The sequence below is a fragment of the Hyperoodon ampullatus genome (genome assembly GCF_949752795.1).
Source record: "Hyperoodon ampullatus genome assembly, chromosome: 1".
Lineage (NCBI taxonomy): Eukaryota > Metazoa > Chordata > Mammalia > Artiodactyla > Ziphiidae > Hyperoodon > Hyperoodon ampullatus.
In genome coordinates this window covers 25413871-25439069 of record NC_136914.1, presented here as the reverse complement: position 1 = coordinate 25439069, position 25199 = coordinate 25413871, and the positions used below count along the sequence as shown (strand labels likewise).

General features: G+C 37.6%; 1 protein-coding gene across 2 annotated transcripts in view; it reads right to left on the bottom strand.

The window, feature by feature from the left end:
• Window positions 1-4192: 4192 nt before the first annotated feature.
• SNCA (synuclein alpha) overlaps window positions 4193-25199 on the bottom strand; it is a gene marked incomplete at both ends in the record, with an annotated part of 126691 nt that continues 105684 nt past the window's right edge. Inside the window, 2 exons of one of the 2 annotated variants that reach the window (XM_079716037.1) lie at window positions 4193-4288; window positions 6451-6531. In XM_079716037.1, coding sequence (XP_079572163.1) covers window positions 4256-4288; window positions 6451-6531 — 114 coding nt within the window. The remainder of the gene's footprint in view (window positions 4289-6450; window positions 6532-25199) is intronic. The other variant, XM_079716038.1, reaches the window with a different exon arrangement.

The window sequence follows — 25199 nt, the reverse complement described above, 5'->3', positions numbered from 1 at the left end:
TTCACCTCACGGCAAGATATAAAGCAACCTGCTATTTAGTTTACCTGCAAAACGCAGTTAGGAAGCCCTAGAGGAACCTAATTAAAATGCAGCACATTTCCAAGGCACTGTATCTTGCTGTGTTGCCATAGAAACAGTGGGAATTTCTGGTCACTGACCTTTAAGGGAATCTGAGAATACATTTTCATAAGGTTCATAAGAAGAGCTAGCTCGGTGTATTAACCACAGTTGTAGGATCAACTTTGGAAATCCCCTATGCAATCCTTCCTGACTTTAGAAGCATATTATATCAGCAAAACCTACTAGGGGCTCAAACTGGACTTTTTGAAGGAATGCTTTTTAACCGCTTCCAATATACCATCTGTACCACTGGGTTTAAAATAATCAAAGATAGTGTTGTAGCAGCAAAGAAACATTAAAGAAAATCTTAGATAATTATACAGGAGATAATTGGAACTAAAATAATACTTAGAAATACTTTTGGTGTTATAGCTATTCTATTGCATTTGGATTCCTGAAATCTAGGTTTACTCAAAGGATAAAATAGAGCATTACTATATCAAAAAATATACCTAGAAAATCAAGGCTTAATATAATTTAAAAATATAAATTAATTCATGTACTTTCCAGTTTATTCATTTATAAATTCAGCCATTACATTAATAAATATGTATAATTGAACAGTTTTATTTATACTTTATATATGTATTTTTGCCATTTGACAAAAGCTAAGTACCCATGATGCACTAGGAAGATGAAAAAGCCTGCCTTACTGTAGACTACTGTTATTATGTTGATATTTTTATCTTCTACTGAAAATAAATAACTTAGTTCTAGCGACAGGATGTGCATAGTTTAGTTATAAGGAAGGATAAATCAGGGTGATCAGGAGCTGGCTAATTTCTCCTAGAATTAGAAATAAATCTCCGTATACATGAATATGACTTATTAGATGCCTGAAGAAGGCTAGAAATATACTAATAATTATACCTAGAAAAGCAAGGCTACTATCACATTCTCTAGACTTCTGGGGAGTTACTGACATAGTTGTATGTCCTCACTCTGAGAGATGATGTGACCTAGGGGCTGAGAGCACAGACTCTGGCCCCATATTGATTGAACTTCTGTTTTGGCCACTTCTTAGCTCTGTGGCTATGAGAACATTACTTAGCCTGCAGGTGCCTCTGTTTGCTCATATATAAACTGAGGATAGTACTGGAACTTAGAGCTGTTTTGAGAATTAAACAAGTTACTATTGATAAATCACTTACATCTATATTTGACACATAGTAATAAAAAAAAAGTATCTCCAATTTAAATTCCAGGGACAGAGCAAACAGGGAAGTACCAGCCCTGTTGTACTCCTGCCCAAGACAGAAACAACACAGTAGGATGAACTCATCCCACATAAAAAGAGTGTGGTGTCAGTGTGGTGGACGGAGGAGTCTGTCAAGTTTTCAGTCAGAACATTGCGTTTTTCTTCCTCAGTGTGGATGTGGAAAGCACAATCCCTGAGAACTAATGGTTGTCCTGAAGCGTGTGTATGTGTCTGTGTGTGCTGATCCAATAGTTAGCCACTGGATGAGCCAGAAGGTTGGGGAATATAGCTCATACTGGTGGGAGATTCTGAAAAAGATCTGACTTGGAATGCCAAACCATACATTAGACTGTTGTGCTGCCAACTGTGGCCAAAGCCCATCCTGACCTGTTTTGCTAAAGCCCCATGGAGCATATGAGGCTGAATAACTCAGACTTGGGGGGATGATGTCTGCAAAAGAAGCCTGGGAGCAGACTAACCCTCAGGCCACTTGTCAGGTAGTTGTCTCAGCAGTGGCTGTGAGACAAGAATCCTGAAAAGGCTTACGTGCCTTGCACAAATTTTAGGTGCTTGGTTCAAGACAACCACTACTGGTGTATATCTTCCCGTGGTATTTTCTATGCACATATTGGTACTAGAAGGCTTCTTGTACAGAAAGGCTGTAATTTTCCATGTGGTTTCCTCATGAATGTATCTAATGAAACAAGAGACTTACCGCTTCTCTCCAGTTTAAGACTACATACACAGCAGCTTAACACTCTGCAGTCTCTTTCCAATTAGGCAAAAAACTAAGTTTCTGTGGTGATCATGCTGAGAGTCATATTCATTCTGCCTTCCTTCCTTGCCAATACCTAATATACATCAAATTACTCATGATTACATCTGAGCTGCCTAGCACTTCTAGAATATTTTCTTAAAATTAAACTTTCTGTTGGGGACTTTTTAAAGTGGCTATGCCATTTGTCTCCTGAATAATTAAAAAGATTTAAAAAAATTATTGATTTGTATAGGTCTTTTGACATTCAAGTTTATTGTCAGCACCTATGGGGAATTAACAGATTTTCCCTAAGTAGAAAAATCTTTCCTAAAGAAATATCCTAGAATTCATATGTTTACCAGAATTTAAAGGAGTCCAAGAGATTTTTATAAATCTAGAGACATTAAGGCGATTCTCTGCTAGTTCCCAGAGATGTTTAAAGGTACTTCCTGGAAGGAAAAGATTTGATTTAAAAAAAGAAAATCCTGGTTTAAAGTTAACCAGTTTCTCTCAGAGCCTTTAATGTGCTAATGTTAATGTGCCTTATGAATACCTAAAGAGGATGTAGTCAATATCATTTCTTATGCTTCTGTATTCTATGGAACCCACTTTTTTGTTTTATTTATTGATTTATTGAAGTATAGTTGATTTACAGTGTTAATTTCTGCTGTACAGCAAAGTGATTCAGCTATACATATATATACATTCTTTTTCATATTCTTTCCGCTATGGTTTATCACAGGATATTGAATATAGATATAGCTCCCTGTGCTGTACAGTAGGACCTTGTTGTTTATCCATTCTGTATATACTAGTTTGCATCTGGTAACCCCAAATCCCCACTCCATCCCTCCCACTCCACCTCCCCCTTGGCAACCACAGATCTGTTCTCTATGTCTGTGAGTCTGTTTCTGTTTCATAGATAGTTTCATTTGTGTCATATTTTAGATTACACAAAATGATATCATATGTCTTTTTCTGACTTACTTCAGTTAGTATGATAATCGCTAGGTGCATCCTTGTTGCTGCAAATGGCATTATTTCACTCTTTTTTATGGCTGTGTATTGGGTTGGCCAAAAAGTTCATTTGTGAAAAACCCACACAAACATTTTGGCCAGCCCAGTATATATGTACCACATCTTCTTTATCCATTCATCTGTCGATGGACATTTAGGTTGCTTCCAAGTCCTGGCTATTGCGAACAGTTGCTATGAACACAGGGGTGCATATATATCTTTTTGAATTATAGTTTTGTCTGGATATATGCCCAGGAGTGGGATTGCTGGATCATATGGTAAGTCTATTTTTAGTTTTTTGAGGAACCGCCATACTGTTTTCCATAGTGGCTGCACCAACTTACATTTCCACCAACAGTGTAGGAGGGGAACCCACTATTTTAGTAAGGCCTCTTAAGGTACTAGTGCACATCAGAACATATTTTGGGCAGTGCTGCTTCAGGGAATTCCCACAGTAAAGGGTTAATGTTTCATCTCATCTTTTGAAACTCCTCTAAAATCTCTCCTCCTTCAAATGGCCATGAAGAACTTTATATTTAATTGTGTCAGCTCTCATGGCATGTTGTTTATAAGCATGGTTTTATTATTAAAGTGAGATGGGATAAAATAAGATTTTTGTAATGAGAACATTTTATTTTAATTTTCACCATTTATATACAAACACAAGATAAGAAAACACATCACAAAACTAACAAACATTTTTATAATTAATATTTATAGGTGCATAGTTTCATGCTCACGTATTTAAGTATTGTATGTATTAAATTTCACAATACATCAATATATTTAGAATCATTAAAAGACACCTTAAAATCTTATATTATAGTAAATCACTCACAATTTTTTCAACATCAGCAACAAAAAATTAGTGAAGATTTAGAAATAAGTGGTAGTCACTTAGGTGTTTTTAATTTAACATTTTAGATTTGAAGCCACAATATCCACAGCACACAGAGGCCCTGCTATCATATATTAGGTGAGAGGGAAGCACCGAAATGCTGAGTTGGGGCAGGTGCAGATACTCCCATCACTGCTGATGGAAGACTTCAAAACACACTGAAAACGTTGAGAAAATGTCATGACTGGGCACGTCGGAGCTGAGCACTTGTACGGGGTGGAACATCTGTCAGCAGATCTCAGGAAACTGGGAGCAAAGATATTTCTTAGGCTTCAGGTTCGTAGTCCTGATACCCTTCCTAATAATAGGAAAATCGGAAAGACAACACGAAGTTTTAGTATAAGTGACCAGTAATCAGGGCTTTAGGGCAAATGAGATGGGACATGGCTTGCCACTTTGAATAAAGGTTATAGTCTTAACCGTTCTGGAACTATTCTGCTACATCCAGTATAATTTTCTTTTTAATAGTTTTGTTTTCCTGTCAAATATAAAAGTGAATTATTATTCTTGTGGTCAGGGTTAGGATGTCTGAATTCTACTTCCACCTGCGCCATTTAATAATCATATGACCTAGTCCTGTAGGACACAGTAGGCGGTCTCTCTTACCTGGCTCTCATGTTCTTCAACTAAAGTGTTAGCTTCTTTCTAAGAAATCACCTGATTTGGTTCTACAACGTTTAAAGGCAAGTCACATTTTCTCTCCTTTTACTTTGCCAGTTGGGAATATCATCTTCATCTGTGGCTTCAATTGTTACTATTTCAAAGCTCCTCCTCTCCCCCTATAATACTTGGATAAACATAAACAATAAAAATATTGATGGTCTTAACCAAAGTGGCCAGATTAGTCCTCCTAAAAAACAACTCTAATAATATCAGAATCCTGCTTAAAACATATTTTCAATAACTCAAGCTGCTTTCTGAATGAAGTACAAACTTAAATGGCCAGGTTTTTACAGTACTTTACAATTTGCCTTTGACCCATCCCTGCAGCCTTCATCTGTCACTATTCTCAAAGCTTGAACCACATTTAATTACTCACTGTGCCTCAGACATATCCACATGCACTCTCAGACATGTATGCCTTGGAGTTTTCCTTGTGTTAGAATGTCCTCCCTTCATTTTGGCCTATCATACCTCCCACCCCTTTCCACGCAGATCACTACCACCTCTGCTATAAAACTTCTCCTGATTGATCTAAAGAAATCTTGTAAAATGTTAACCTTTTTTGTGCATCGTGTGTATTTTTGCCCCTGTGATGCCTGGTGCATAAAAGGCAGTCAATAATGTTAAGGGTATCATGATGAGTAAATGAAGGGATACACTTGTATTTGTTTTTCAAACCTACTAGAGTGTAAACTCCTTGCATCCTGGTACTAGCAATTACTCTTCCTGTATTTCTATAGTGTTTATTAGCATTGTCCCATGTATAAAAAGACCCCCCCAAATATTGGTAAAATTAATTAGGCAAATAATTTAAGCTCAATTTCTGCAAATGGAATGATTATCAATATGCCTTTTAATAATGCCATGAAGAAGAAGAATAACCTATCTACAACACACCTTAACTCAATTTTTAATGGTGATGTCTGGTTTCGATATCAGGGTAATATTGTTCTCATAGAATTGGTTAGGGAGTGCTCCCTCTTCTAGTTTTTGGATGATAAGTTAATTGGCATTAATTGTAATTAGTGGTATTTCTTCTTCTTTAAATGTTTGGTAAAATTCACCAGTGAAGCCATCTGGTCCTGGACTGCTCTCCCTGGCTGGGGTTTTTAATAATTCATTCTTTTTTCATTAGAAATCTATTCAGATTTTCTATTTCTTCCTGAGTCAGTTTCATTCATCTAAAAGTATTTTCTAATTTCTCTTGTGATACCTTTTCTATTAAAGATACTTACTTTCAAATTAAAGTATGCTGTTTAAAATGCTAGACTGAAATGTATCCATTATTGCAAACTACGCATTTATCATATTTCTACTCTCTAATTTTTTTGAGTAACTTTTATTTTACTATGCAAACATCTCACTAGAAATGTATGGCAAATAATAATTACTACTTTTGGCATTTAGTTGATTTCTCTAACTTTCCATTTTGGCATTTGTTTTAGAAGGTAAAGTTTCTAGTAAAATAATTCTTCAATGTAGGGGCCAGCAATCTCTGTAAAAGGCCAGGCTGTAAATATTTTAGGCTGTCTGGGCCACATACCGTCTCTATCAGTGCTGTTGCCTTTTTTTCGTTTTTTAAACTCTTTACAAATGTAAAAACCATTCATAGCTTGAAAGCTGTCCACACAATACATGTCCTGGATGTGGCTAACTTGTGCATCTAGAGAGTAAGTCATTCTCTTTAAGGACAAACATAAGGGAAATCTGACAGTGACAGCTTTGGGGTACTGATTATTGGACCCAACTTGAACTCTCAAACTTTATTTTTGGAATTTCAGGTGTATAAACTCTTACCTCAGAAGGCATTTCATAAGCCTCATTGTCAGGATCCACAGGTGTATCTTCCAGAATTCCTTCCTGGGAGGCTCCTTCACTCTAATATTTAAATGAAAAGCATTCAGAGACTTTGAGGAGGTACCATTATTCACACTTTTTAAAATCACAACCATATTTTGAAAAAAATCTTATATACAGTACTGGAAGGGATATAATAAAAATGGCACTCCTTAGTATCACTGCTAGCATTCTAAACTATACAGTGCCTTTGGTAAAACACTGAGGCAACAGGTGTTATTAATGCTAAAAATGTACAATTTTTTGGCCAGGTAAAGCACCATTCGGGAAACAGTCCAAAGCTAGAGAACAAAGATGTTTCTCACAGGATCAATGACAGTAGTAAAAATTGTTAACCTAAATACTCAATGGATGATGAAGAATTAGGAAAATTATCATTCAACAATTCAATAAATTATTATGAAAACATCTATTACTATGACAAAAATTATATAAAAAAATAAGAACTTCTTTATGATACAATGTTTAGCAGTATATAAATGTTGTTGTATATATTATGGATACAGCCTAGGTAGAATTCAGATACAAAGGTGAGAGAGATTGGAGGAAGGCACAACAAAATATGAAAAGTACTTTTTGTTGGGTAACTATGCATGTTATTTTTACCTTTTTGTAAGTTTTTAACTTACATAACCATTTATAATGTAAAAGCATACATATTTTATACTTTATTTCTAATAACGGCAAAGAAACAAATTTAAAAAACAAATTTCAAGACTGAAACTGTACATATTTGGCAGAAGAAAATTCAACTATTTGGTCAGTTTTCTAATTATCTCTCCTTAGGGTACCACAAATTCAACCTGTTGTGGTCATGGTTTTATTAGTGTTCTTCATTAAATACCTTTTGTTGCTTTGCATTTATTCCAGAAAAGGAATTGTAAAAAGAAGTGATTGAAAATTAAAAGAGCAGGGAGGCAATGTGAGCCTATATGAACTTGCTCAAAGATATCAAATAGTCCCTCAGTTAATGTGGCTTCTGTTTAAAACTATGCCTGATGTAAATAACATCTCCCCATGTCTTCATCTTGAAAATACTTACAGGTAGGGAAAGGGATAAGAAAATGGATGACGGTGAGAAAACGTCAAACTAAAGCTCATTCTTACATTAGCTGGGCAGAGAAGCTTATAGATCATCCACCTCTGCCTAACTCCTGTTTTATAAATTTTAAAAGTCCAAGTTATTTATAACTTAAGTAAGATATAAACCATCCCCCAAATACCTTACTTCTAAACGTGGAGTAAAGGTACTGTGTTCAGTGTTTCACCTCTTGGTTCATGCCAAGAACATAGGTTCTGCTGATTGGTGGTTAGACACCAGGGCTGTAATATCACAAGACTTGAGTTCAGATCCTAGCTTCTACAGATTCTAGACCTTTTGTGATGTTGAACAAGTTTCTTAAGCTTTCTCTAAGCATCAAATAGCCTTAGTGATAAAATGGGGCAGCAATAACTTTTTTAAATTGGGAGGAGCCAATCACATCATTAGTCCTCTCATTAGTATTTAGATAACTTTTAGTGATAGTCAAGTATGAGGAAAATAAGCTGCATTTTAAGCTTTTAGGGATTTATTTTTCTAACCTAATTTGTTAAAAGATTTTGATATAGACTGGACAAGTAAATATGCAGAACTGACTTGCTTTCTATCACAAATGAGGTGATAATTATACAACTAAGACTGATGAATGTTATTGGATATGTGTGTGTATGTGTATTTGAGTGTGTCTTGCATTCTTCAAAGGTCATCCAAGTAATGGTCAATGTTGCTGGTGAATTCTTTGGCTAGATTGATCATGTATTGGGATCAAGTGAAATCCATCCCTGTTAATTTTAAATAATGACGTACTTAGGTTTCAAGTACTTAATAACTGCTATTTTTAAAAGTATATGTATTTCTGAGCATGTATTTACCCAATCTTTAAAACCATACTCCAAATATCTACAGTTTATAAAGTAAAATATGTATCACTCGTGGGTAAGGATTTGAGAAGCCACAGAGGAAATGCTAATATAATATTTAAAAAGAAGTCAAATAAGTGATGAGACAGAAAGTCAGCTACAAAAGTAAAGACACATAAATTAATGGAAAAAAGAGGAAACAAGTGAAATATAAATACCAGGATGGTCAATAAGTATCAACATGTCACAGGAAGAAGCCTATACTTTCAGGTATCTTTACTCACTAAAGGAATAAATATGTGTGGCTTTCACAAGTTTGCTAGACTTTATGTGTTATCCTCTGGTGAATGAGATTATTGATTTCATTAAGATAAAAATACATTAATATTAATAAACTATCATTAAGGTTTTAACTGTATTATATGAAGTGGAAATAGCTCATAGACCTCCCATGAGGCAGGCTATCCTTAGCCACATCTTGCCAAGGAAATTTGGCTTTAGAGGTTTAGTAATTTGCTCAAACTAGCAGAGGTGACTCCAGACTCTGTGCCCTTAACCACTATCCTGAGCTTCTTCTCCAAAAGAATTTTGGCATTCAAAATGTTTTCTTTAACTATCTATAGATTTCAGAAACTGAGAAATAGGACATTCTCTCACGTCCCTGACTATGCCTTGCCTATTCCTTTAAGACCCAGTTAAGAGTCTATTCCTGCTAAACAAAATTATCTTATAATTTGATTGCTGAAACCCATCAAAGAAGTTTATTCAGAAGCACTGTATGCTCTGTGGGGCCATTATAACTTTCAGACTATAAAAGTTTACCCAGAAGGAAAAAACAAACAAAAAGTATTAGTTAAAGCACAAGTGAGAATTGCCTTTGTTTATCAAAACACTGATGAATTCTCTAGTGTGTAGAAAGAAACCACCCCAAGGGCATGGCTAGAGAAACTATTGAGGATTAAGGAAATAGTGGGGATGAAGTTGCAGAAAAAAAGATAATTACTCAAAATCCTTTAAGAACAGGGGTGTATGATATTCAATTTCCTATTTTTCTATCCAGTCTTGTGCTGTAATATAATTTCACCATCCTACCATATCCTTCACACATAGCCTGTTGGCCCTAAATATTCACTAAAGTGCTACCCAGTGGTCAGAATAGGATGCTGCAGTATGAGGAAAGCACAGCATAGGTAGGAGACAGATTATATATATAATGGAAGCAAGAAATTAGAACCAGAATTGACAAGGAAAAATGTAATCACAGGAAAACCATCAAACATGTACCTTGCCTTTCCTACACAAACTGTACCTTAGCACATCATTGGATGCAATCAGCAAAATTTGGACTGTGGGAAATGATACAGGACAAATAACTACTTCAACAAGTAAATTGCAAGAAAAACAAAAGTTTTGGGAAACATGTAGATTAAAGTGGGCTTCAGAGAGCATTAGAAAATTACAATTTAAGAACCTTATTTCACTCTTGTTTGGAATCCTGTTTTGAGAAAAGAGAAACAAATATGAGATGGGGGAATTTAAACACTGACTGGATATTTAATTAAAGAGTTACTGTTTACTCTTAAAATGGGATATTATATTTGGGTTTTACTTAAAGAAAGTCCATAAATTAAAAAATAATAATCAAATGTTTTTAGATCAAATAAGATATCTAGGTATTGCTTTGAAATTATCCAGGTTTGGCTTGGGAGAAATGAATAGGCTGTAGAAGAAACAGGAGTCTATGTGGTGGTGATGATTGGTTGCATTTGAAGGGGAGTATAATATGCACCCTAAAATGTGGCGGGTAGAGTAATGTGAACTGAAGGCAGTCGAGGCCCAGCACACTCAGGAAGAGCTTCTTACATCCTCCATAATTGCCTAAAAGAACGTAGATTAGAGGCCTGTACCAGAAAGAGAGCTTTCACCAGAGAGAACTTTTTGTTTATCTGAAAGCGCCCTCTATATGGCAGGGAAAACATCTGATTTCCAAAGATCTGCTCTTCTCGTCTTCCTGTGCATTGTCCTCCTCCCCTTTGAAGCTCGGGCCCCTATCCCATTCTTTAGCTCAGGGTAGTATATAAACCTCAATTGCCCGACTGCCTTTGAGTTCCATATCTTTGTGGGGCTCTCAAACCTATGAAATTAAATTTGTTTTTCTCCTGTTAATCTGTCTTATGTCGATTTAGTTAAGAGACCAACCAAAGAACCTATAAGGAATGAAGGGAAAATTTTTCCTCCCCAATAGTTTGGTGCCGAATGTGGGGCTCTCCTTTGTCTGGGCATTGCTTGTTCTGGGGTTGCTGCAGCTGAGAGATCCTGGAAGCTCTGGTAGAAGGTAAGAATTCTTACCACATCAGTCTCCTGGATCTCTGCCTGCAGGATCTGGTGGAAGCAAGAGTGGGGTGAATCCTTTTCCTTTTTCTAGATTTAGATTAGCAGGAGACACTATTTGTGTGAGTCAGTTCCTTTGGTATAGTGACTCTGGTAAAGATCTGTTATGAGTATTCTTGCTTTCTATTGATTCCTTTCCTCCTAGGTCATTGTTTTCTTTTGTCTTTTGTGTTGTTTGTCATGAGGAGGAAAATTCATAGGGTTGAATACAGGGATAGACCCTATAAGCTTGTTGTTGGAGCTGGCCTTACAGACTGGTGAGTTCATGAGTCTCACAAGACTGGCATCTCTTTAGACAAGCTTTGCTGTGGTTCCCCTATATTAAAGACAACAACAACAGAGATGAAGGATTCTTTTTGTCTTGTTCAGCCCCATCTGCCTGTTTTAACTTCCCTTTCCTGTTAAGATCTGCAGAAAGCACTCTGTCCAGATCACCAGGCCCAGGGTATAAAGATTACTTATGTAAATCATGAAAGCCAGGAGGTGAATTTAGCAGAATCACTTGGGATGGGTGGTAGGGCTGGCTTCGCTGCCCCTTACAACTCCTTGTACTTTTCCATCTACTTCTCTGATTACAAGGCCCTGTAATCAGGTTCTGCCAGCTTCAGGCTTTCCTATGCAATGTCCCTTGCAAATGTTTTCTGGACCCCCAATGCAAGAATTCATGTCTATGGATGGCAGTAGTTCTGTTAAATTACAAAACCCTTTTACCTCTACTTTCAGTTCCTACCAAATTTAGGGAGGAGTTTAAAAGATTAATGTACATTCACAATCCCACTTACAGCTGCCAAGGTGTGCTTTCCCCCTCCATAAAAATTATTTTGGATTATATATAATAAAATTATGTTGTAGTTAACAGACAAAACAGACAGCTCCTGGCGGTGGCGGGGTGGAGGGGAACTCTCACAGAAGAAACAGATGACCCAGGCCCTCCTATAAATAATCAGGAAATGGATCAGCTTGAGGCCAATATTCAGGGGCTAATGGAAGCAACAGCAGAGGTTTTTTCCTCCTGAAGTGAACTGGTGCAAGACTGAATTGTACATTCAGGAAAAGGAAAACATTTGAAGGCCTTTGTTAAAGACTTTATCCAGACTTTTAAAAGGCATACTGCATTAAACCCTGAAGCTCCAGAACATAGAAATCTTTTGATTTCCATCTTCTTTGGAAATCTCCCTGATATAAGGAAGCAAATTAAAGATAATGTAGTTGGCTGGGTGGGCCAGCCCCCTTGACAGTATTCAGGCTGCAACCCAATCTTTGAGGAATTAAAATCAACTGTCCTTATCTTGCAAACCTTTGCAAAACCAGAAATGCAGCTCTAGAAACAATTCAAAACACACCTATCTTTACCAACCCCCAAACCTCCCCTATTCATCTCAAAATGCTTGCACATATTGTAAAAACTCAGGACATTGGAACAGAAGTGTTCTAAAAAGAAGGAAAATAGTAATTACCCTAGACTTCTGATAATTATAGAGAAACATATTCCAAAACTCCTTGGAGACAACTCACATTCTTTCTTTGTCCCTTGAAGATATAAATCTTCCATGTCTTTGAAATGTAAACACCCCAAGGATATAACTAATACACAGCCCACAATCCTCTGAGACTGAAGTAAACAAAAGGGGGGGTGGGGGGAGAGGCTTTTTAAAATAAAACACAAACTGCTATAAAATTTCCCTTGCCGAAAATTTAATCCACAGCTTCCATAAGATTACTTATTTCGGACAAATAAAAGTCCTTGCCACAAAAATTAGTAAAATGCTTTAGCCATTTGAGTGGTAACCTTCACTTGCTCCATCTTCCAGAGACACAATTTGGATTCAACTGTTATTTACAAGCTAATGAGTTTTGTATTGTTGTACCTGATCCTTGGCTAAAATTTAGGGTCCCTGTTTGTATCTGTGTGTTTATATATGTCTATGGATGTATGTTATGTATATGTGATATATTTCTACCTCTGGATGGTATTGCCAAAATTAGCTTGCCAAAAAAAAAAAAAAATTAACTGACTGTTTAACTGGCTTAAAGAAAAACATGCACTTATCAATTTAAATATTTTTAAACACTCTGAAATATAATAGACACTAACCCAAATGCTTTTCAAGTTCATGTGGTCTGGGACAATCTTTGGTAAATAAAAGCTAGTTTAAGTTTGTTGGTTTAATTAAAATTGCCATGTCTTTACAGTTTTCTGCATTAAATATAATTTATTTGACCTAGGTTTACTAAAAGTCAAATAAGCTCATGTTGTCTCTGTTACAGAATTTGTCAGAAAGAAAAATAATCTAAGATGATGGCTAGCTGCTTTAATGTCTCATGAAATTTTATGAGTAATCTAAATATGATTGTTAAGAACAAGTGAATTAAATAATTTTAGGGGAGATAAAAATCTTAAGTGAACTTTTCAAAAATAATTATGGTTTATGATATGTCTACTTAAATAGTTTTCTAAATCTCTTTGGTAATTTAGAGTTTTGCTATGTTAAGTTAAATTATGGAAATTCAGTGAGGTCATTTCCAAATAAGATAAAATACAGAACATAGGTTTATCCACTTTTGGTTTCTTATTACAGAGAAACTAAAGATATTTGGATCTGTCAGTAAAATGTCTTGTGTCACATTAAAAAAAATTGTACTATGAGGAAGCATATACTTCTAGAAATTATGAAATGTACTCCTAAATTTGCCAGTCTGTGGAATGATAGTATGACAGTTCACAATTGCTTACTTAGTTTTCACTAGATATTAAAGTTTCCAAGAGTTAAGAATTCTAATTAATATACGTAATTGAAACTACTAGAAAGAAAAAAACGCTGTATGCAAGGGAATAAGATGTGTTTTTGGCTAAGAAAAGGTATGAGGTATGGAGATATGTTTTTATTAAGAGAAAAAGACTAATATTGTCCTAAAATAAAGTAACTAATTATTTCAGAATGAGAAAGCAGAAAATAAAAGACAAACTAAGTGGATATACAAAGTTGGGGAGAAAGGGAGGGAGGGAAGGATAGGAAAAGAGAATTTTGCCTTGTGTAGTCAAACTGGCTAAAATTGAATGAATTTATTATAAATATTTTTAAAATAAGCTTTAATAACAATAGTATACTTATATTTGTGTAAAACTAAAACTTAATTTCATCTGCTAAAAGAACAAGATTTTCTTAGACTAGTCTGCTCTTCATAAGATTGTGAAAGGTTAAAGATTCTGTATTTTATCAAAAGAATTTATTGTGCTTCATGTTCTCTTTATCAAGTCTTTGGTTACTTAAGAAAACTGAGTCTTCTCTATTAAAAGAACTCATTTTTTTTTTAACAATTATATAACTTTCTATATCTGCCTGCAAAGTATTTTGTTGTCACTTTGGCTAAATGGATGACTAAATATTGTACCACAATGACCTACGATCCTATTTGAATCCCCCAAATCAAATTCTAAATGAAATCTTTTTGTCCTTGAAATAATTGGGAGTTTCAAGAGGGTCCCTGGAACATCCTAAAAGATTGGTTCTCTCACCTTATATTTAAAAAAAAAGAGAGAGAGAGATGTTAAACTAGTTAAGTTTATTTGATGTTAAATTACATGGCAAGTATTGTCAGGCAAGAAGTAATACTAAACCTTCTTTATGTTGTATTTCTATGGATGTATGTTATTAATATGTATTCCAGAAATTGTAAAATTCCTAAAACTGATATGTATTGTTTTCAGTCACAATTCCAGTTATTACTTAAAAATGTTGTATGTCACAAAAATAATCAAATTTCCTTATCAACTGCATTATAATGAACTCTCATCAAATCTTTAACTGTGACTTTTCTTTTGTCATTAACAGACAGCTACTCTTTTGCTCTGATGCTTTGGAAAAGGTTTCTTGCAAAAGTGCTTCACCTTCAAGAAACTCCTGGAAAGGAATCTAACAAGTACAGGTTTTTGATAACTTTCTGATCACACCACTAAACTGGGTAAGAATTTGCATTAATCTAATGGAGAAACTGATGGCTTCATAAAACTGCTAACAAAAGATCAATATCAGTAAGAATTAATTACATGGGAGTGAATGACTGATGAGGATGAGAACAACTTTTATGACTTTTTGTTTGAAATATCCTTGGTTTCTTGGTTTTGTTTTTCTAGATTTAAGGAAACCTTTTTCTTTCTCTCTTAAGCTATTAGCAATTTGGTAAATATACCTTTGTGAACAAAGATACAACAATTACTTTCTCCCACTATCTGATCCCTCCAGAAGTTGGAGACTCTTAGCGAGTATTCTTATTTTCATGGTATTACAATTATTTGCATAAGTTCAATAGGAATCTGTCCTCATAACATGACACAATTGGAAACATTGGTTATACACCAAGGCTTTGACTGGAGTGTCATATTTGAGAATGTGCACAGAGTCAGATATGACCAGACAGGTTTAAGGAGCTAAGGTTGACTTTATGGAGCCAATAATGCCCCTTGAAAAACCAGCCTGGTACCTTCCTTACAGGGTTCCTGGCAGGTGCAGGAACCTCAAGATATCTTGGGGACCTCAAGAGGAGAAGAATTACCCCAAATATATAGGTACTGCAGGCAAAGTCTGATGGTAAATCCTTGGCTTGGCTGCCTAGCCTCCAGAGGCATTTAAAAGTTAAATCTGAGATTCCTTATGAAAGGTTCCAACAAAGCAGATTTAAAAGAGCCTATATGGTCAGCCACTATTCTTGTTGCACTTATGTAAATAATAAGGCCAAGTTTGTTGAAACTAGACTTAATTTGCAGAGACATTAGTCTTACCATGGTTATCTTTGGTAGAAATGAAGCTAACTGCAGAGAGAAAAACCATGTCTCAGTAATATACCTTTGTGGATATCATATTCTAGTGCTGTTAATTGGCTTTGAGATTTTGTTTTCTACCTGTAAACTGGACTGGATCCTGAATTCTTCTAGTTTCCTTCAATATTTGGCTAAAACTCTCCAAGCTAACATTTCCAACTTTTACCCACTTTTTGACTTGGAATCACTATGAACAAAAACTGCTCTCTTCCTGAAGCTCTGAAAACTAAATGTGAACAACTTGATATAAACTTCCCAGAAATCATCGCAGCAGCTCATGTATAGATAGTCTTTATGCCTGTTGCTGTGTGGGCCCCTCAGAAAGTTTACCTGAACACCCAGTGACATCAGAAATATTCAAACTGCAAAAGATGTTGTGGCCCTGACAGCTAGAAGTCTTCTTAAATGGCTGCCCTTAGGACTCAAACTGGGTTTATAGTATGCTCCAAACATTAACCTTTGTTTTTCTTTTGTTTCCACAGAAATGCTTTCTTATTGAATATCTAATTGCTTGCACAATATAGGCCTAACTGTGGGAGCCCAATTGCATCACTGCCTTCTGAAATGAGACAACTCTTTAACAGAATTGACCTATTCTCAGGACTCAGATGCTGGTTCGGTGAGAGGAGCAATCTACCAGCTCAGCATCTGGACTGTGAAACTTCTTGGAGAAGTTTGAAAGGTGGGACTGAAGAGGAGCAGAATGTGCCACCCCAAAATGTGCTACTTTGGCAGGTAGATTATTTTAAGCTGAAAGCAGTTAAGGCCCAACAGACTCAGAAGAGCTTTCTGCCCCTGCCCTTAACTGCCTAAAACAATTTAGATAGGGAGGGGAGGAGACAAGAAGGTGGACTACAAGAACTTGAGCTCAATCCCTCTCACAAAAACAGCAAAATCACAACTAACTGCTGAACAACCAACCATCAACAAAAAAGACGGAAACTACCAAAAAAGATATTCTACATCGAAAGGTAAAGAAGAAGCCACAACAAGATGGTAGGAGGAGCACTTTCGTGACATAATCAGATCTCATACCTGCCAGTTGGGTGACCCACACACAAACTGGAAAATCACTGTATCACAGAGGTTCTCCCACTGGAGTGAGAGATCTCAGCCCCACATCAGGCTCCCCATTCTGAGGGTCTGGAATCGGGAGGAGGAGCCCCCAGAGCATTTTGCTTTGAAGGCCAGAATGGCTTGAGTGCAGGAGCTCCACAGAACTGGGGGAAACAGAGACTCCACTCTTGGAGGGTGCACACAAGGTTTCACATGCACTGGGACCCAGGGAAAAGCAGTGACTCCATAGGAGCCTGGGCCAGGCCTATCTGCGAGTCCTGGATGCTCTCCCGGGGAGATGGGGGTCAACTGTGGCTCACTGTGGGTGCAGGGACACTGGTGGCGGAGGCCCCAGAGAATGATCATTGGCGTGATCTCTCCTGGAGGTCACCATTTTGGCACCGAGACCCAGCCCCACTCTACAGTCTGCAGGCTCCACTGCTGGGACACCTCAGGCCAAACAACTAATAGGGTGGGAACACAGCCCCACCCATCAGCAGACAGGCTGCCTAAAGTCATCCTGAGCCACAGCCACTTCTAACACACCACTTGACCCAGCCCTGCCCACCTGAGGGGCAAGACCCAATTCCACCCACCAGTGAGCAGGCACCAGAAGCAAGAGGAACTACAATCCTTCAGCCTACAGAATGGAGACCACAAACACAGAAAGTTAGACAAAATGAGATGGTAGAGAAATATGCTCCAGATGAAGGAACAAGATAAAACTAAGTGAAGTGGAGATAGGCAATCTACCTGAAAAAGAATTCAGAGTAGTAATAGTGAAGATGATCCAAGATCTTGGAAAAAGAATGGAGTCACAGACCAAGAAAATACAGGAAATGTTTAACACATTATTGACTGTGGGATTTTTACAGAAACTAATGCCTGTGGCTGTAATACAGCTCTGGTCAAAACTGTGTTGACAAAGAGCTAGAAGATTTAAAGAACAAACAGAGATGAACAATATGCTAACTGAAATGAAATGGAAAATACACTAGAAGTTATCAATAGCAGAATAAATGAGGCAGAAGAACAAACAAGTGAGCTGGAAGAGATTGGTGGAAATCACTGTCATATGGTGCTGGCATGAAAACAGAAATATACATCAATGGAACAGGATAGAAAGCCCAGAAATAAACCCATGCACCTATGATCAATTAATCTACAACAAAGGAGGCAATAATATACAATGGAGAAAAGACAGTCTCTTCAATAAGTGGTGCTGGGAAAACTGAACAGCTATATGTAAAAGAATGAAATTAGAACATTCTCTAACACCATACACAAAAATAAACTCAAAATGGACTAAAGACCGAAATATAAAACCGGATAGTATAAAACTCATAGAGGAAAACATACGCAGAACACTCTGACATAAATCACAGCAATATCTTTTTGAATCCACCTCCTACAGTAATGAAAATAAAAACAAAAATAAACAAATGGGACCTAATTAAACTTAAAAGCTTTTGCACAGCATAAACAAAACGAAAAGATCAACCACAGAATGGGAGAAGATATTTGCAAATGAAGCGACTGACAAGGGACTAATCTCCAAAATATACAAACAGCTCACGCAGCTCAATATCAAAAAAGACAACAAGAAACAACCCAATCGAAAAATGGGCAGAAGGCCTAAATAGACATTTCTCCAAAGAAGACATACATATGGCCAAAAGGCACATGAAAAGATGTTCAACAGAGCCAATTATTAGAGAAGTGCAAATCAAAACTACAGTGAGGTATCACCTCACACTAGTCAGAATGGCCATTATCAAAAAGTATACAAATAATAAATGCTGGAGAGGATGTGCAGAAAAGGGAACCCTCCTACACTGTTGCTGGGAATGTAAGTTGGTACAGCCACTATGGAAAACAGTATGGAGGTTCCTCAGAAAACTAAAAATAGAATGACCATATGATCCAGCAATCCCACTCCTGGGCATATATCCAGACAAAACTATAATTGAAAAAGATACATGCACCCCTATCTATGTTCATAGCAGCACTATTTACAATAGCCAGGACATGAGACAAACCGAAATGTCCATCGACAGATGAATGGATAAAGAAGATGTGGTACATATATACAATGGAATACTACTTAGCCATAAAAAAAGACTGAAATAATGCCATTTGCAGCAACATGGATGCAACTAGAGATTATCATACTAAGTGAAGTAAGTCAGAAAGAGAAAGACAAATACCACATGATATCACTGATATGTGGAATCTAAAATATGGCACAAATGAACCTATCTACAAAACAGAAACAGACTCACAGACATAGAGAACAGACTTGTAGGTGCCAAGGCGGGGTGGGGGAGGGATGGACTGGGAGTTTGGGGTTAGTAGATGCAAAGTATTTCATATAGAATGGATAAACAACAAGGTCCTATTGTATAGCACAGGGAATTATATTCAATATCCTGGGATAAACCATAATGGTAAAGAATATAAAAAAGAATGTATATATGTGTATAACTGAGTCACTTTGCTGTACAGCAGAGATTAACACAACATGGTAAATTAACTATGCTTCAATTAAGAAAATAATAAATTAAAAAGTAATTTAAAAATACAATCCCATTTTAATTAAATGATACTTTTAGAGAAACCAGTCTTATATAGAATTATGTATTTAGAAGCTATTCATGCTCTAATTTGGATAATCTGTTAGCATATTACTCATTTTCTTGCCTTTTGCTCTTCTAACTCTTTCTTTAGTCTTGGCAATCCCTTCAGAAAGAAAGAGGGAGAGAGAGGAAGATAAAGTGAACAGATGAAATGAGAACAAGTTTGACTGTTTTTTGGGGGTTTTTTTGCGGTACGCAGGCCTCTCACTGCTGTGGCCTCTCCCATTGTGGAGCACAGGCTCCGGACGTGCAGGCTCAGCGGCCATGGCTCACGGGCCTAGCCGCTCCGCGGCATGTGGGATCTTCCCGGACCGGGGCATGAACCTGTGTCCCCTGCATCAGCAGGCGGGCTCTCAACCACTGCGCCACCAGGGAAGCCCAAGTTTGACTGTTTTTAATAAAAGGTTTGGGATTGGGGGAGAGAGTAAAGCTAATACATTAAATCTATTTTAGCGTTATTTTTGGATGTTCTTTATCAGTATCCTTAAATCTAGTTTTAAATACATTCAGCCATAAATTATAAAATAACTAGTCTATTAGTTGGTCTATAAATGAGGAATCAGTGTGAAATCATTTTGTAGAAGAAATTTTCATTATATAGCAAAGAAGTAGTATTCTATCTTAAATCTTCACCCTTGGTAAGCATAACAAGTAGCTCAGTGACTGCCATATTTATGAAAGTGGCATATAGCTGACTCACCTAATAAGACTTCATAGCAGAGAAAAAATTGCCAGCTTTTCTCATGTTACTTGGATATAGACCTAGTTGCAAGTACTAATACACAGTAGGAAGTCTGGGAATAAAGTATTTTCAGTTTTCATGTTCAAAGATTAATCCTCCTTGTCCATTAATAAAGTAATATTATTATATATGTCTAAATATATATTTATATTTGCTTATTATTTAAGTTTGCATGGATAGAATTCCTGAAGATCAGCCCCTTGGCTAGTGCTTGAATAAGATATCATCAAAGTGAAAGTGGGTCAGCCTGAGGAAGATCTACTCTTCTGTTGAGCCCAGAAGGAGCCAGTTCTTTCATCTTTGCAAATGCATTGATATTTGGAGGCAAGTCTAAAACTAGCAACTGGGGGAGGAATCAGTGGGGAGTGCAGGTTTTCACAAAGAGAGAGATAGCGATTCTGCTTTCATATCTTAGGGAACCTAGGGAATGCTGAAAGGCTCCTGGGAAGGAGGAAATTCCTGTGAAGAGCATAGTGAACCAAGCCTTCTGTGTCTGCCTTCAAAAACAAGTGGGAAACTGGCCTTAATACCTGACTGGGAGAAAATACCTCAGGCAAAACAAACTGCTCATACACGAAAAGGTGGATAGGACCCATAGGGCTCTGAAGCAGAGAGAGAAGGCAAGAGCTTCAAGTTTGGTGCATGTGAAACCCAGAAAAAGCTTAAAGAACGAGTAAAGATCTGCCTTCTTCATCTAAGAGAGCAAAGATTAGGAAAAGCTGTAAGAAAGGCAGAGCAGGAACACAGTACGGTCATGCACAGGTGGTAACCTGAGGTTCCAGAAGTCTCCATGCTACTGGGAACAGATGCCAGTCCAGTGTGAAGGGCTTTCAAGATCTGGAAGGAAAACTCTTCAAGAGGATCTCAGCCTTCAAGTTGGAATATCTTTGTTTAGCATCTAAGATGGGATACAGAGGGAACAATGCCCCACAGACCACAGTAGTCAATTTCAATAGGTGTTGCAGTTACTCTACCCTATAATTTCTACCATTGTTAAGTTCTTTTCACTTAGTTGTGGTTGTTTCTTTTGGTTACTTAGAAAAGCTTTCCTCTATCCTTGTCTCAACAAATCTGAGATAAAACGGAATTTACTTAGAAGAGTATCACGAAAGATCATGGCCTGGGTATATCCTCAGAAGATCATTCAAATGAAGTATTGTTAAATGCTTAATTTTCCATCTTACTCTTACATGGAATAACAATAATAGGTAAGGTTTATTTAGTGTGTACTCTGTATTTATACTGTTCCAAGAGTTTCACATGCATTATTTCATTTTAAAAACCAACTACAGGAGGAGCTTCAAGATGGCAGAAGAGTAAGAAGCGGAGGTCACGTTCCTCTCCACAAATACATCAGAAACACATCTACATGGGGAACAGCTCCTATAGAACACCTACTGAATGCTGGCAGAAGACCTCAGACCTCCCAAAAGGCAAGAAACTCCCCATGTACCTGGGTAGGGCAAAAGAAAAAAGAAAAAACAGAGACAAAAGAATAGGGACGGGACCCGCACCAGTGGGAGGAGCCGTGAAGGAGGAAAGGTCTCCACACACTAGGAAGCCCCTTTGCGGGCGGAGACTACAGGTGGCGGAGGGGGGAAGCTTCAGAGCCACGGAGGAGACCACAGCAACCAGGGTGCGGGGGGCAAAGCGGAGAGATTCCCGCAGAGATGATCGGTGCCGACCAGCACTCACCAGCCCGAGAGGCTTGTCTGCTCACCCGCCGGGGCAGGCAGGGGCTGGAAGCTGAGGCTCGGGCTTTGGAGGTCGGATCCCAGGGAGAGGACTGGGGTTGGCTGCGTGAACACGGCCTGAAGGGGGCTAGTGCGCCACGGCTAGCCGGGAGGGAGTCCGGACACAAGTCTGGAGCTGCCAAAGAGACAAGAGACTTTTTCTTCACTCTTTGTTTCCTGGAGCCTGAGGAGAGGGGATTAAGAGCACCGCCTAAAGGAGCTCCAGAGACGGGCACGAGCCGCGGCTATTAGCGCGGACCCCAGAGACGGGCATGAGATGCTAAGGCTGCTGCTGCTGCCACCAAGAAGCCTGTGTGTGAGCACAGATCACTATCCACACCTCCCTTCCAGGGAGGCTGTGCAGACCGCCACTGGCAGGGTCTGGTGAGCCAGGGACAACTTCCCCCGGAGAACACATGACGCACCTCAGGCTGGTGCAATGTCACACCGGCCTCTGCTGCCGCAGGCTCGCCGCACATCCGTACCCCTCCCTCCCCCCAGCCTTAGTGAGCCAGAGCCCCCGAATCAGCGGCTCCTTTAACCCCGTCCTGTGTGTTCTGTCCGTCCTGTCCATCTGTTCTTTTTTTCTTTACTTTAATAATTTTTTTCATAATATTTTTTATTTTAATAACTTTATTTTATTTTATCCTACTATATTTTATTTTATTTTATCCTCTTTCTTTTTTTCTTTCTATTTTTTCTCCCTTTTATTCAGAGCCATGTGGATGACAGGCTCTTGGTGCTCCAGCCAGAAGTCAGTGCTGTGCCTCTGGGGTGGGAGAGCCAACTTCAGGCCACTGGTCCACAAGAGACCTCCCAGCTCCACGTAATATCAAATAGCGAAAATCTCCCAGAGATCCCCATCTCAACGCCAAGAACCAGCTTCACTCAACGACAAGCAACCTACAGTGCTGGACACCCTATGACAAACTATTAGCAAGACAAGAACACAGCACCATCCATTAGCAGAGAGGCTGCCTAAAATCATAATAAGGCCATAGAAACCCCAAAACACACCACCAGACGTGGGCCTGCCCACCAGAAAGACAACATCCAGCCTCATTGCCCAGAACACAGGCACTAATACCCTCCACCAGGAAGCCTACACAACCCACTGAACCAACCTTAGCCACTGGGGACAGACACCAAAAACAACGGGAACTACGAACCTGCAGCCTGTGAACAGGAGACCCCAAACACAGTAAGTTAAGCAGAATGAGAAGACAGAAAAACGCACAGCAGATGAAGGAGCAAGGTAAAAAAAACCCCCACCAGACATAACAAATGAAGAGGAAATAGGCAGTCTACCTGAAAAAGAATTCAGAATAATTGAGGTAAGGTTGATCCAAAATCTTGGAAATAGAATAGAGAAAATGCAAGAAAAGTTTAACAAGGACCTAGAAGAACTAAAGAGGAAACAAACAATGATGAACAACACAATAAATGAAATTAAAAATTCTCTACAAGGGATCAATAGCAGAATAACAGGCAGAAGAAAGGATAAGTGACCTGGAAGATAATATAGTGGAAATAACTACTGCAGAGCACAATAAAGAAAAAAGAATGAAAAGAATTCAGGACAGTCTCACAGACTTCTCGACAACATTAAACACACCAACATTCGAATTATAGGAGTCCCAGAAGAAGAGAAAAGGAAAGAGACTGAGAAAATATTTGAACAGATTACAGTAGAAAACTTCCCTAATCTGGGAAAGGAAATAGTTAATCAAGTCCAGGAAGCACAGAGAGTCCCATACAGGATGAATCCAAGGAGAAACATGCCAAGACACATATTAATCAAACTATCAAAAATTAAATACAAAGAGAAAATATTAAAAGCAGCAAGGGAAAAACAATAAATACACACAAGGCAATCTCCATAAGGTGAACTGCTGATCTCTCAGCAGAAACTCTTCAAGCCAGCAGGGAGTGGCAGGACATATTCAAAGTGATGAAGGAGAAAAACCTACAACCAAGATTACTCTTCCCAGCAAGTATCTCATTCAGATTTGATGGAGAAATTAAAACCTTTACAGACAAGCAAAAGCTAAGAGAATTCAGCACCACCAGACCAGCTTTACAACAAATGCTAAAGGAACTTTTCTAGGCAGGAAATAAAAGAGAAGGAAAAGACCTACAATAATTAACCCAAAACAATTAAGAAAATGGTAATAAGAACATACATATCAATAATTACCTTAGATGTAAATGGATTAAATGCTCCAACCAAAAGACACAGACTGGCTGAATGGGTACAAAAACAAGATCCATATATATGCTGTCTACAAGAGACCCACTTCAGACCTAGGGACACATACAGACTGAAAGTGAGGGGATGGAAAAAGATATTCCATGCAAACGGAAATGAAAAGAAAGCTGGAGTAGCAATTCTCATATCAGACAAATAGATTTTAAAATAAAGACTATTAGAAGAGACAAAGAAGGACACTACATAATGATCAAGGGATCGATCCAAGAAGAAGATATAACAATTGTAAATATTTATGCACCCAACATAGGAGCACCTCAATACAGCAGGCAAATAGTAACACCCATAAAAGGGGAAATCGACAGTAACACAATCATAGTAGGGGACTTTTAACACCCCACTTTCACCAATGGACAAATCATCCAAAATGAAAATAAATAAGGAAACACAAGCTTTAAATGATACATTAAATAAGATGAACTTAATTGATATTTATAGGACATTCCATCCAGAAACAACAGAATACACATTCTTCTCAAGTGGTCATGGAACATTCTCCAGGATAGATCATATCTTGGGTCACAAATCAATCCTTGGTAAATTTTAAGAAAATTGAAATTGTATCAAGTATCTTTTCAAACCACAACAGTATGACACTAGATATCAATTACAGGAAAAGAGCTGTAAAAAATACAAACACATGGAGGCTAAACAACACATTAGTTAATAACCAAGAGATCACTGAAGAAATCAAAGAGGAAATCAAAAAATACCTAGAAACAGATGACATGAAAACACGATGACCCAAAACCTATGGGATGCAGTAAAAGCAGTTCTAAGAGGGAAGATTATAGCAGTACAATCCTACCTTAAGAAACAAGAAACATCTCAAATAAACAACCTAACCTTACACCTAAAGCAACTAGAGAAAGAAGAACAAAAAAAACCCCGAGGTTAGCTGAAGGAAAGAAATCTTAAAGATCAGATCAGAAATAAATGAAAAAAATGAAGGAAATGATAGCAAAGTTCAATAAAACTTAAAGCTGGTTCTTTGAGAAGATAAACAAAATTGATAAACCATTAGCCAGACTCATGAAGAAAAAAAGGGAGAAGACTCAAATCAATAGAATTAGAAATGAAAAAGCAAAAGTAACAACTGACACTGCAGAAATACAAAAGATCATGAGAGATTACTACAAGCAAC